At 32.3% G+C, this 12,980-nt stretch overlaps 1 protein-coding gene and 1 non-coding gene across 2 annotated transcripts; both read right to left on the reverse strand.

Moving 5' to 3' along the window:
• Positions 1–1,950: 1,950 nt before the first annotated feature.
• Positions 1,951–2,022, reverse strand: Trnaa-cgc (transfer RNA alanine (anticodon CGC)). The gene has a single exon. It is a non-coding gene; the product is annotated as a tRNA-Ala (tRNA).
• Positions 2,023–6,776: 4,754 nt separating this feature from the next.
• On the reverse strand, positions 6,777–11,473 carry LOC130448025 (alpha-amylase-like). The gene is made up of 5 exons (XM_056785177.1): positions 11,227–11,473; positions 8,091–8,236; positions 7,832–8,036; positions 7,264–7,774; positions 6,777–7,196 (listed from the first exon to the last, which is right to left on the reverse strand). The coding sequence occupies exons 1-5, from the start codon at positions 11,410–11,412 to the stop codon at positions 6,799–6,801; spliced, it is 1,446 nt and encodes a 481-aa protein (XP_056641155.1). The 5' UTR covers positions 11,413–11,473; the 3' UTR covers positions 6,777–6,798.
• Positions 11,474–12,980: the final 1,507 nt, after the last annotated feature.

Raw genomic sequence — 12,980 nt, forward strand, 5'->3', positions numbered from 1 at the left:
TCGAATAAAACGTATAGTACATTTTTTTCTTCTAATTACTTTTTCCATCGATTCCCGTAGTCAGAATGTAAAAAAAAAATCCACCCCCGATATGGGGGGGTAACTACCCCCCATGGTTTTAGCGTACGGTGGCGTCATATAGAAAATGATCCATCTAATTTGATTTCACTAAAAAAACGTCCAAACAACAAACGTCCCAACGTACTAACAACATACGAGGGTTATTTGATATTTAAACCTAAACCTAACCTAAAAAATTTAGTTGATTCACGTTGTAGATACGTTAATAAATGAAGTGACTCGTTTAACCTCCTATAAATAATTATTTATTTTTAGTATTCTTTGTCTGGAACTCTAAACGTGGCGGGAGCTATTTTTAATAGTAGAAAATCGTCGACTGTTTTTTTTTTTGTTTAATAAAAACGATATAAACCATTAGCCTTCGTTAATTAACGACGGGAGAGGGTGGTTACCCCGTTAGTCCTCGAGGATAACACAATTAAAATATCGAAACGTGACACGAAAAGTAAAAATAGACAAAAAAATTTTTTTTTCGGTATATCGAAAACAATCGTCGTAGCCAACTTACAGTCCTGATCTAAATCCTATGGAATAGTAGTGTGTAGTGGGCCCGATACCTAAATGTCAATAAAATCTAATAGATTCAAGATATTTTACTAGATTTGGCAACGTTTCATAAACGTGTTAATGAAATTTAGATCTAGTCTAATACCGATAAACTGAATACCTTAAAATTATATTTAGATTTTGATGTATAAAACAAAAATATTTTCAAAAATAAACTCGTCATAATATGTGTATATACATAGAGATAGAAATAGATCTTTATATCAAGAATGTATTTTGGAACTGCCAGTACACTTTCTATGCTTCCTGTATTCCTCCCCCTCCCCTTCCCCTACCATTTTTTATACCGATTACATAACGGTTTTCTATAAATACATAACCTCAATAAAATTTTATTAATATAATTCCAGTTTCACGAAAATTTTCATTTTGTAATTAAAAATCTGTAATTTACATTACGTATTTCCCGCAAAATATGTCTCATAATCATAATATTGCTAATGGATTTAATTATTTATCAAAATCTCATCATATACCAGAGGTGTTATATCAATCCATTACAAATTAATATTCCTAAATAAGCGTAACTTTCCCCTTGCTTCTCTCATTTCGTTACCCCACTTCAAACAAATCCCCTTTTGCTTTACAGATTGTCTTTTACCGCCCGAACCAGATCCCCACTCACCCAAACATCGACAAATTTATATCAAACATAACACAATTAATACGACTTATTTTCGTTTCACACTGTAGATAAATCGTAAAAAAAACGGTTAGTAATGAAAGAATTTGTTTTTAAAAAAAAATTATAAAGAAATAATCATAATAATGTATATTTATTTTATAAATAATTTTGAGTTGTGAGTCCGGTTCTGTTCACATTCGTCGTCTCTCTCTCTTCATAATTCCGCACGTTGTAAGGAACCGTGGCATCATTGTTGCCCTATATCCCCACCTCTATACGGCAACACTTCTTCATTTGTTAACTCGGTGTGAATCAATACGAAGCTCGGGTATGTTCGTGTAATGTCGTTACGACGATATCGCATCAGTTTAGGGACAATCGCGTATGTCACGACGAACGTGACACCCTTACGGAACAAGGACAAATGTCAATTCTCCTAGTAAATATTTGAACAAGATTGTTGGGAAATTATTATTAATTAATTATTATTATACTGTTTTATATCTTAATCACGAAAATATTAGATAATATAACCAAACAACTTTACACTGAAAATAATTTTTTTTGATATATGTTATTTTATATGATATATTCGTTTTTATAAAAAAAAATATCATGTTGAGTTCAATTTTCAACTTTGATGATTGTACGATATAGAAAAACTAAAAAAAAAAATTTGGAGGAGCTGGGATTTGAACCCAGGACTTTCAGCATGCGAAGCAGACACTCTACCACTGAGTTACACCCCCTGATAATAATCCAAATTTTAAAAGTACTATATGAATATAAACATTTATTTTCCAGATTACGAAAATTAAAAATTTTTGTTAATATTCTAAATACAATATTTATTTATTGATATATATTCTTTTTTGTTTTTAAATTTGTTCAAAACGTTATTATTATTATACAATTGATCAAAAACTTCCATACTAATAATTTGGGGGTTATTACTATTCTTAAATCTTACAGGGTACAGTCGAAATTTGTGATGTTTCAAAATATATATATATAGGGTGTTTAAAAAATTGAATTCGTGAAAAAATTTGAGCGCTAGTTTTTCTAAGAATATCATCCGCCACTGCCGAAAGGAAGATCTGAAGTTTTGTTGCCGGGGTGAAACGAAAGGGGAAAGTATGATGTATCACACAAAAGTTGCACCCTCTCAGTGGAAATCCAGAAATTTCAGAACTTTATATACACCATCTGGTGACGGTTGTTCGTACAAATTTTTACCGTAAGGAAAAAAAAATGTCTTGGCGTTCTTTTAAGGGGTAGTAATTAGCGATTTACCCCCGGACTTATTATGATCGTGAAATTGCAATAATCAGTTGAGACGATATGAGAAGTATGTCGGAATCCAACAAGTCGAGGCGACGAGACGCTGTGGGCGGTCAATTCGAAGGCGTCTCCGCCACCCCTTAACCTCTCGTTCTCTCTCTATATCTCTCGCTCCCCTTTCCACCCTCCACCATCTCATCGACCTTTCTACCTCCTTCTTATCCCCGCGTTACCTTCGCGCTCCTCTAGAATACTCATTTCACACACTTCGGTCGATAGAACAACCGACAAAGTAACGGTTAACTAATCTATTCAGTTGGAGGATTAAAAGGTAGCGCGTTTTATTTATTAATGTTTATCGTTTGCAGTTTACATCATCCGCCGTGTATAATAGATCATTTTCTATATAAAGATAATAAATTTAAATTGAAAAAAGAATGATTTATATAATTTGACTTGTGAATTAAGTTTTTAATTTTTCATATTCAGATAATCGATATTTGGCGTTACCTTTTTCGCGATTATTATAAAAAAATTAAGATTCCCCACTAGCGACTCCACAAAGCTGCCACTTAACCGGCCTTTTGTTGTTTAGTTATATCTTTCTACTTTTTTTTCTCTTGTATTTCGCTTTCCTCTTTCCCGCCAACTCTTCGCTACTTGATGACCACGAGAGTGACGTATTACGGCCGTCAGGAAGGTCATTAGCAAAGGTCACAGAACAAAGGAGCCGAAGATTAACGGGACTAAGTGATTCAGCGGGCTGGGGGATTTTTATTAGACGTATCTAAGTGATTTTTTTTTAAGTTACGTCATTAAAAGGAAAATTATATAAAAAATAACCAAAAAAAAACATGAAACCACCAATATTTTTTCGACTTTCACATAAAATTAAATAAAAAAAAACCGTCTGCTACCATTATCCCACTTAAATTACTTTATTTTCAATGGATCTCCTCTAATGACGTAATAGATGCATTTTAAGAGCAGTTGCACACGTATCGACCGGTTTTTTTGCCGGATACCGACCGGTTTTGTACGAATTATAATAAACTCGATTTTTTTCTCAATATAAACATCAGATCTATTCAAAATTTTCAATACTCTTCAAGGTTTTTAGCTTCTAGTCGCCGTAGAATTCAATTTAGAAGCTGTAGGATTCTTCTTCTTTTTCTATAATATCCGAAATTCAAACACTTTTAACTTTGAAATGCCCCGATGCAAAAAAAGATCGGTTTGGATATTCGCTTAAATAGAAAGCAGTCTAGGCGAGCGGCGGCAAAAAGTACGAAAAAAAAAGTAGGGAGGCGGGATAATGATCGAGATAGTCACGTGCGTATCTTTAAAAAGGACGAAAAGGATAATATATTTCGAAGAAAATCTGCGTGAGTCATTTATCAAGGGTGATTGCACAGTTTTTGTTTACAAATACCAATTATTTTTTATAATTACCATAAAAATTACATAGTTATTTTGAGATACTTTATTTATAAACGATTAAAGATATATAGATTATATCACACGCTAAAATAGAAGAAATATTTATATTAATTAAAATTATATCGATTTATCCTGAATGCGGACCTGTCTAACATCCACTAGTACGATCGAAGTTATTTAAAAGAGAACACATACTAAAATTATGGAAAGATTTACATCAATTTAAATTCTTTCGTTTGTTCCTGAATGCGGACCTGTCTAACTTCTATTCGTGTGGATAAAGCTATTTAAAGGAGTCCATATACACTAAAATTATGGAAATATTTATATTAATGTAAAATTATTTCGACTTATCCTGAATGCGGACCTGTCTATCATACACTCGCTACTTATAGGAGCCCAGACACTAAATGTTTTCAACTGCTCCTGAAAGTTTTGCTGTTTATTATAATTTTTCATCAAAACTGATATATATTCATATATATACATAATTTTTTATTCCATTTACTTATTTTTGAGTCAAAATACCTCAATTTCTGATTTAACTTCTCATAATACAAAAAATCAAACACAGTGTTGTTTTTTCTTGGAATTATATCAAAACTTTTTTTTTCAATTTATCTAACTAACCCTGAATGCAGACCTGTTTATCAACGTGTACAAGCAAAACTTACTTTAAGAAGACCACACACTAAATTTGTAAAAAAATGTGCAATTATACTTGATTGTAATCAGGATCGACGTATATATCAAATTAGTTTGTGGATCCATATTTTTTTTTAATTTATTTCCAAAATTTTCCAATCTTTGATCCAATTTACTTAAAACTCCAAAAACAAAAATTTGATTTTTTCCGGAATCATTTCAATTGATCTTGAATTCGGACCTGTTTAAAATCAAAGGAGACCACACACTAAAATTGTGAAAAAAATTGTAATTACGCTTGGTGGTAATTGGGATTGACGTATACGTGAAATTAATTTGGGGATCCATATTTTTTTATTTTATTTCCAAATTTTTTCGTGCCAATCATTGATCTAACTTTCTAAAACTCCAAAAAACAAACAAAAATTTAATTTTTTTCGGAATTATTTCAATTGATCCTGAATACGGACCTGTTTAACATCAAATTGTACAAGCAAATATTACTTTAAGGTGACCACACACTAAAATTGGGAAAAAATTTCTAATTACGCTTGATGGTATTAATTAGGATTGACGTATACATGAAATTAATTTGGGGATCCATATTTTTTTTTATTTTATTCTCAAAATTTTTAACCCGACATGCTCTAATCCTTTCTAAAACCCCAAAAACACAAAGAAAATTTTGTTTTTTTTTCCGGAATTATTTCAATTAAACCTGAATGGGGACCTGTATAATATCAGTCGGGCAAAGCTGATTTAAAGCAGACCACACACTAAAATTGTGAAAAAATTTCTAATTACGCTTGATGGTATTAATTGGGATTGACGTATACATGAAATTAATTTGGGGATCCATATTTTTTTATTTTATTCTCAAAATTTTTAACCCGAAATGCTCTAATCCTTTCTAAAATCCCAAAAACACAAAGAAAATTTTGTTTTTTTTTTCCGGAATTATTTCAATTAAACCTGAATGGGGACCTGTATAACACCACGCAGGCAAAGCTGATTTAAAGCAGACCACACACTAAAATTGTGAAAAAATTTCTAATTACGCTTGATGGTATTAATTGGGATTGACGTATACATGAAATTAATTTGGGGATCCATATTTTTTTATTTTATTTCCAAAATTTTTTGTACCAATCTTTGATCTAACTTTCTAAAACTCCAAAAAACAAACAAAAATTTGATTTTTTTCGGAATTATTTCAATTAAACCTGAATGGGGGCCTGAATAACATCAGGCAGGCAAAGCTGAGTTAAAGCAGACCATACACTAAAATTGTATAAAAAATTGTAATTACGCTTGATGGTATTAATTGGAATTGACGTATATATCAAATTAATTTGGGATCAATATTTTTTTATTTTCTTTCCAAAATTTTTAACCCGAAATGCTCTAATCCTTTCTAAAACCCCAAAAAACAAACAAAACATTATTGTTTTTTTCCGAAATTATTTCAATTAAACCTGAATGGGGACCTGTATAATATCAGTCGGGCAAAGCTGATTTAAAGCAGACCACACACTAAAATTGTGAAAAAATTTCTAATTACGCTTGATGGTATTAATTGGGATTGACGTATACATGAAATTAATTTGGGGATCCATATTTTTTTATTTTATTTCCAAAATTTTTTGTACCAATCTTTGATCTAACTTTCTAAAACTCCAAAAAACAAACAAAAATTTGATTTTTTTCGGAATTATTTCAATTAAACCTGAATGGGGACCTGTATAACATCAGGAAGGCAAAGCTGATTTAAAGCAGACCACACACTAAAATTGTATAAAAAATTTGTAATTACGATTGATGGTAATTGGGATTAACGTATATATCAAATTAATTTGGGGATCAATATTTTTTTATTTTCTTTCCAAAATTTTTAACCCGAAATGCTGTAATCCTTTCTAAAACCCCAATAAACAAAGAAAACTTTATTGTTTTTTTCCGAAATTATTTCAATTAAACCTGAATGGGGACCTGTATAACACCACGCAGGCAAAGCTGATTTAAAGCAGACCACACACTAAAATTGTATAAAAAATTCATTGATGCTTAGAATCAAATAATTTCGTTATAAAATGGGTAGTTGGGGATTTTGGCACATTAAAACAACGAAAATTATTTATATATGTATATTATTTTCCTAATTAAAGTTTGGCGTTTACGTGTATAGCCAAAACCCCATCGTCATCGTTCGAAGACAAAGAAATGGAAGCCATACCGCTCCCGTCGACACTAACACTCTTCCCTGTACAAGAACCGTTTTCCAAATTACCGGTAATAACGTCACAATAAGTACCAGCCGGTAAGGAAGTTTGCAAACTTTGATTGATATCCCCCTGCAAGGTAAAAGCAACGAAACCTTTGTCCCCCCTACCGAAAGCTATCTGTTGATTTTGATCGCTCCACCAATTGGTCAAACTCGTCCCCTCAACGACGTTCCTAAACGCCACCATATTGTATATTTGCCTCCAGCGATGTTCACAAACCCAACCGTTGGTACAACTACCGTCATCGTTGAAACCAGGCTGTTCACCCGGCGGACCTACAAATATATATCATAAAAACAAAACAATTTTTTGGATATGATAAAGAAAAATTAATATATTTACCCTGATCATGACCGTCGAAGTAATAACTCGACATAATCCTAGTAGTCACCCCATAAGGATGCGCCAACATGAAAGCGATCGCCATCTTGTACGGTTTAGAATTTTTATACGTTAAAATATTGCCGTTATCGCCCCTTTGCGTATCGTGATTATCTATAAAAACGACCGCCTCGGATCCGTCCAACAATCCCCACGTCGTCCCCCAAGTTTCCAAATAATGCAACGGATTTTGACCTTGAAAAGCCCTTCCCAATTCGTTACCGAACCTAAATTCCAACACGTCCCCGAATCCGGTATATTCGTCTCTGGAAACGGCCTCGCCACCCATATCGATGACCTCTTGGTAAAAGAAAGGTCTTCCGCCTCCCGTTAGATCCTTGACGCTACCGTAGATGGCTTGTAAATCCGCCGGCCACATATGCTTAGCCGCGTCGACTCTGAATCCCGTCACCCCCAAATCCACACAATGGTTCAAAAATTCCACGATCTTCTGACGGACGTAATCCTTGCTCTAAAATTTCAAAACGCCGATTAACGCCAAGCGACTAAAGTTAGTATTAACACGTACTTGATCCAAATCCGGCAGACCGCTCAACCAACAGTTTCTGATATTGTTGGCGTCTTGATAATTATTTATGTCGCAACTCGAATGGAAATCGCCCGAACCGAACGGCACCGCAGGATAAGACAACGATCCTATATCGCATGTATTTCCCGCCGTACCGCTACCGGATGTCGCCGACATGTGATTGAATACAGCGTCTACGTAGATTCTGTAAATAAAAAATTGATCCAACTACGAAATCGGCGCGTTTTCCTTACCTCACCTCACTCCGGCGTTATTGCAACGTTGCACCATATTGGCGAATGAGGATTCGTCTCCGGATCGGGTGTTTATAGCGTAACTCACCGGTTGGTACCTCTCCCACCATGGTCGATCTCCTATAACGGAGTTTTCATTCGGTGGTGATACCTATACAACAATTCATTATACATCATTACCTCTTTGTGACAAACGACCACTATTAGCGTTGGTACCTCTCAAATATTAAGTTTTACAAGCGATTGGTAGTTGGTATTGGTAGTTACCCCGCAAATTACCTCGTAAAAACGGTTATTCATCCAATTTTTTGTATTATAATACCTATGAACGTTTCGAAAGAATATTACCCCGCAAAAAGGGGTTATTTTGTTTTTTTTTTTACCAACATATTCAAATCTCAAATCGATCGCTAGATATAACCCCGCAAAATGGGGTTATCTCTTACCTCTGTTTATAAAAATTCGATTCAAATTGCTGAAAAAAAAAATTATCATTTTTTGTGAACATTTTCAAAAATATATTACCCCGCAAAAAGGGGTTATTTCGTAAAATTTTCTGTTACTATACTTGTAAAAAATAAAAATAGAAATGTCTTTAAAAGCATTCAATTCATCAAAACGACCTAAACGATAAAACTGTAGTTACCTCACAAAAAAGGGGTTGCCTGTTGAAAACGATCCTCCGTTAAAAAAAATTTAATTCGAATTTTTTAAAAAGTTATTTTTCAATAACTTGGAACGTTCTTAAAAAATATTACCCCGCAAAAAGAGGTATATTTCGTAAAATTGGGATTAAAATATCTCTTTTAAGATCGATTGAATTAAGCGATCGATTATTAAGAGACAGGCCACTTTTGGAAACCTTATCGTCAGCACCACTGACTGAAATTAATAATAAAAAAGAGTTACCCCGCAAAAATCGAGTTAACTCTTTAAAATAAGATTCCATTAACAGAAATTTCTATCGAAAAATGGCTATTTTTTTAAAAAATGTCATATTTGGAATAGTTTGAATGCTTTAGAAAATTGTTACCACTTGAAAAGAGGTAATTTAGTAAAATTTAACTAAAAGTCACCTAAAAATAGGAAGATTGATTTAAGCGATCAATTATTAAGAGGGATACTTTTGGAAACGACCTCGTGAGCCTAACTGACTGAAATTAATAATGAAAAACTAGTTACCCCGCAAAAACTAAGTTACCTCTTAAAAATAATTATCCTTTTAACAGAAATTTTATTAGAAAAATGGTTATTTTTTAAAAATTGTCATGTTTTGAATGCTTTAGAAAACTGTTACCCCTTGAAAAGAGGTAATTTAGTAAAATTGAAGCGAAAGTCTCCCAAAAATAGGAAGATTGATTTAAGCGATCGATTATTAAGAGACAGGCCACTTTTGGAAACCTTATCGTCAGCACCACTGACTGAAATTAATAATAAAAAACAGTTACCCCGCAAAAACCAAGTTACCTCTGAAAAATAACATCCTCTTAACACGAATTTCGTTGGAAATACGGATATCATGTAAAAAACGATCTTTATTTGAAAACCATGAACATTTCAGAACAACGTTACCCCCCAAAAAGGGATTATTGCGTAAAATTGGAATTAAAATATCTTTTTTAAGGTCAATTGAATTAAGCGATCGATTATTAAGATACAGGCCACTTTTGGAAACGATATCGTCAGCACCACTGACTGAAATTAATAATAAAAACAGTTACCCCGCAAAAAACGAGTTAACTCTTAAAAATAAAATTCCATTAATAGAAATTTCTATCGAATAATGGCTATTTTTACAAAAATATCATATTTTGAATAGTTTGAATGCTTTAGAAAATTGTTACCCCAATGAAAAGAGGTAATTTAGTAAAATTTAAGTAAAAGTCACCTAAAAATAGGAAGATTGATTTATTAAGAAACATACTTTTGGAAACGACCTCGTGAGCGTAACTGACTAAAATTGATAATAAAAAACAGTTACCCCGCAAAAACCAAGTTACCTCCGATAAATAATATCTTATTAAAAGAAATTTCATTAGAAAATTGGTTATATGTTAACCAATGAGGAGGGGTAATTAGGTAGAATTGAAATAAAAAATAGTTACCTTCCAAAAATCAAGTTACCTCTGAAAAATAACATCCTATCAACACAAATTTCGTTGGAAATATGGATATAATGTAAAAAACGATCTTTATTTGAAAACCATGAACATTTCAGAACAACGTTACCCCCCAAAAAGGGGTTATTGCGTAAAATTGGAATTAAAATATCTCTTTTAAGATCGATTGAATTAAGCGATCCATTATTAAGATACAGGCCACTTTTAGAAACGACCTCGTAAGCCTAACTGACTAAAATTGATAATAAAAAACAGTTACCCCGCAAAAACCAAGTTACCTCCGATAAATAATATCCTATTAAAAGAAATTTCATTAGAAAATTGGTTATATGTTAACCAATGAGGAGGGGTAATTAGGTAGAATTGAAATAAAATATAGTTACCTCCCAAAAATCAAGTTACCTCTGAAAAATAAACATCCTATCAACACAATTTTCGTTGGAAATATGGATATCATGTAAAAAACGACCTTTATTTGAAAACCATGAACATTTTAGAACATCGTTACCCCCCAAAAAGGGGTAATTGCGTAAAATTGGAATTAAAATATCTCTTTTAAGATCGATTGAATTAAGCGATCGATTATTAAGATACAGGCCACTTTTAGAAACGACCTCGTAAGCCTAACTGACTAAAATTGATAATAAAAAACAGTTACCCCGCAAAAACCAAGTTACCTCCGATAAATAATATCCTATTAAAAGAAATTTCATTAGAAAATTGGTTATATGTTAACCAATGAGGAGGGGTAATTAGGTAGAATTGAAATAAAATATAGTTACCTCCCAAAAATCAAGTTACCTCTGAAAAATAAACATCCTATCAACACAATTTTCGTTGGAAATATGGATATAATGTAAAAAACGACCTTTATTTGAAAACCATGAACATTTTAGAACATCGTTACCCCCCAAAAAGGGGTAATTGCGTAAAATATCGACCGAAAATCTATTCGATACCGAGCAAACTATGTAAAGTGATAATTTGAGTGTCAAAAAAGAGCAAAAAAAAAAAAGAATACCTGTACTCCAGCAAATCCATTGGGCCCCAGGAAATTTTCGCATTCGGCAGCGATCGCATCCCAATGCCATTCGAACAGATGAACGATTGTGTTCCTACCAGAAGCGAAATGATTATCCTTCTGACCTAGGGCAGTAGGAATACTGCCACAACAAATAACAACTAGCAGTAATGGCATTAACTGCATTTTCGAAATAAAATATTTATCGTTGACGGGCACGTTCCTATAAATAAGTCAAATTTCAAGTGTTCCAATCTTGTTGAGATAATGAAATCCATCTCGAGTCTTAGATTTTTTTCATTAGATAAATAAAATTATAAAAAGGTGGAGTTTATCGCTAGGGAAACGTGGAAGGTTAACTCGGACACTCCATTCATCTAGTATTTGTATTTATTTTATTTTAAATTGAAATAGGTTCTAAAAACGTTCCCCAATAAGAAATAAACAGCCCTAAAAATTACTCAGTTTTGAAAGAAGAAGAATGAAGACGTCGACCAACACGCTGTCCAAAAATAATACTATTATAAACAAAACACTCGAGATAAAACAGATTTCGTATCAAAATTGCCTTGAATATAAATTTTATTAATTAAAATATTCGGAATCGAGTTTAATTTTCGCGTAAATTTCAATTTGAACTCAGCAATAATAATATAATAAGTCTTATGTTTTCAAACAACTAAATAATAAAAATAATTATTCACCCTGTACATTATAATGACACAATACGTTGTTTAAGTTGACCCTGTACATCATAATAAAAAAAATACGTTCATATAGTTGACCCTGTATATTCTAATGACTCTATACATTCTTATAATTAACCCTGTACATTATTATGACACAATACGTTATGTAAACTGACCCTGTACATTATATTAAAACAAATACAATCTTATAGTTGACCCTGTATATTCTAATGAATCTATACGTTCTGATAGTTCACCCTGTACATTATATTGAAACAAATACGTTCATATAGTTGACCCTGTATATTCTAATGACTATACATTCTTATAATTAACCCTGTACATTATTATGCCGCAATACGTTATGTAAATTGACCCTGTACATTATATTAAAACAAATACAATCTTATAGTTGACCCTGTACATTATTATGTCACAAATACCTTTTGAAATTTGACCCTGTATATTCTAATGAATCTATACGTTCACCATAGTTCACCCTGTACATTATATTGAAACAAATACGTTCATATAGTTGACCCTGTATATTCTAATGACTCTATACATTCTTATAATTAACCCTGTACATTATTATGCCGCAATACGTTATGTAAACTGACCCTGTACATTATATTAAAACAAATACAATCTTATAGTTGACCCTGTACATTATTATGTCACAAATACCTTTTGAAATTTGACCCTGTATATTCTAATGAATCTATACGTTCACCATAGTTCACCCTGTACATTATATTGAAACAAATACGTTCATATAGTTGACCCTGTATATTCTAATGACTCTATACATTCTTATAATTAACCCTGTACATTATTATGCCGCAATACGTTATGTAAACTGACCCTGTACATTATATTAAAACAAATACAATCTTATAGTTGACCCTGTACATTATTATGTCACAAATACCTTTTGAAATTTGACCCTGTATATTCTAATGAATCTATACGTTCACCATAGTTCACCCTGTACATTATATTGAAACAAATACGTTCATATAGTTGACCCTGTATATTCTAATGACTCTATACATTCTTATAATT

Source organism: Diorhabda sublineata, chromosome 8 (genome assembly GCF_026230105.1).
Source record: "Diorhabda sublineata isolate icDioSubl1.1 chromosome 8, icDioSubl1.1, whole genome shotgun sequence".
In the NCBI taxonomy this organism is placed as follows: Eukaryota; Metazoa; Arthropoda; class Insecta; order Coleoptera; family Chrysomelidae; genus Diorhabda; species Diorhabda sublineata.

Bases quoted from the DNA above. Each gene is read 5' to 3' on its own strand.
- LOC130448025 (XM_056785177.1), bottom strand. From the start codon at position 11,412: ATGCAGTTAATGCCATTACTGCTAGTTGTTATTTGTTGTGGCAGTATT. The intron at 8,237-11,226 runs GTATTCTTTTTT...ATTGTTGTATAG, and splicing joins ATGGATTTGCTGGAGTACAG to GTATCACCACCGAATGAAAA. The intron at 7,197-7,263 runs GTAAATATATTA...ATATATTTGTAG, and splicing joins CTTCGACGGTCATGATCAGG to GTCCGCCGGGTGAACAGCCT.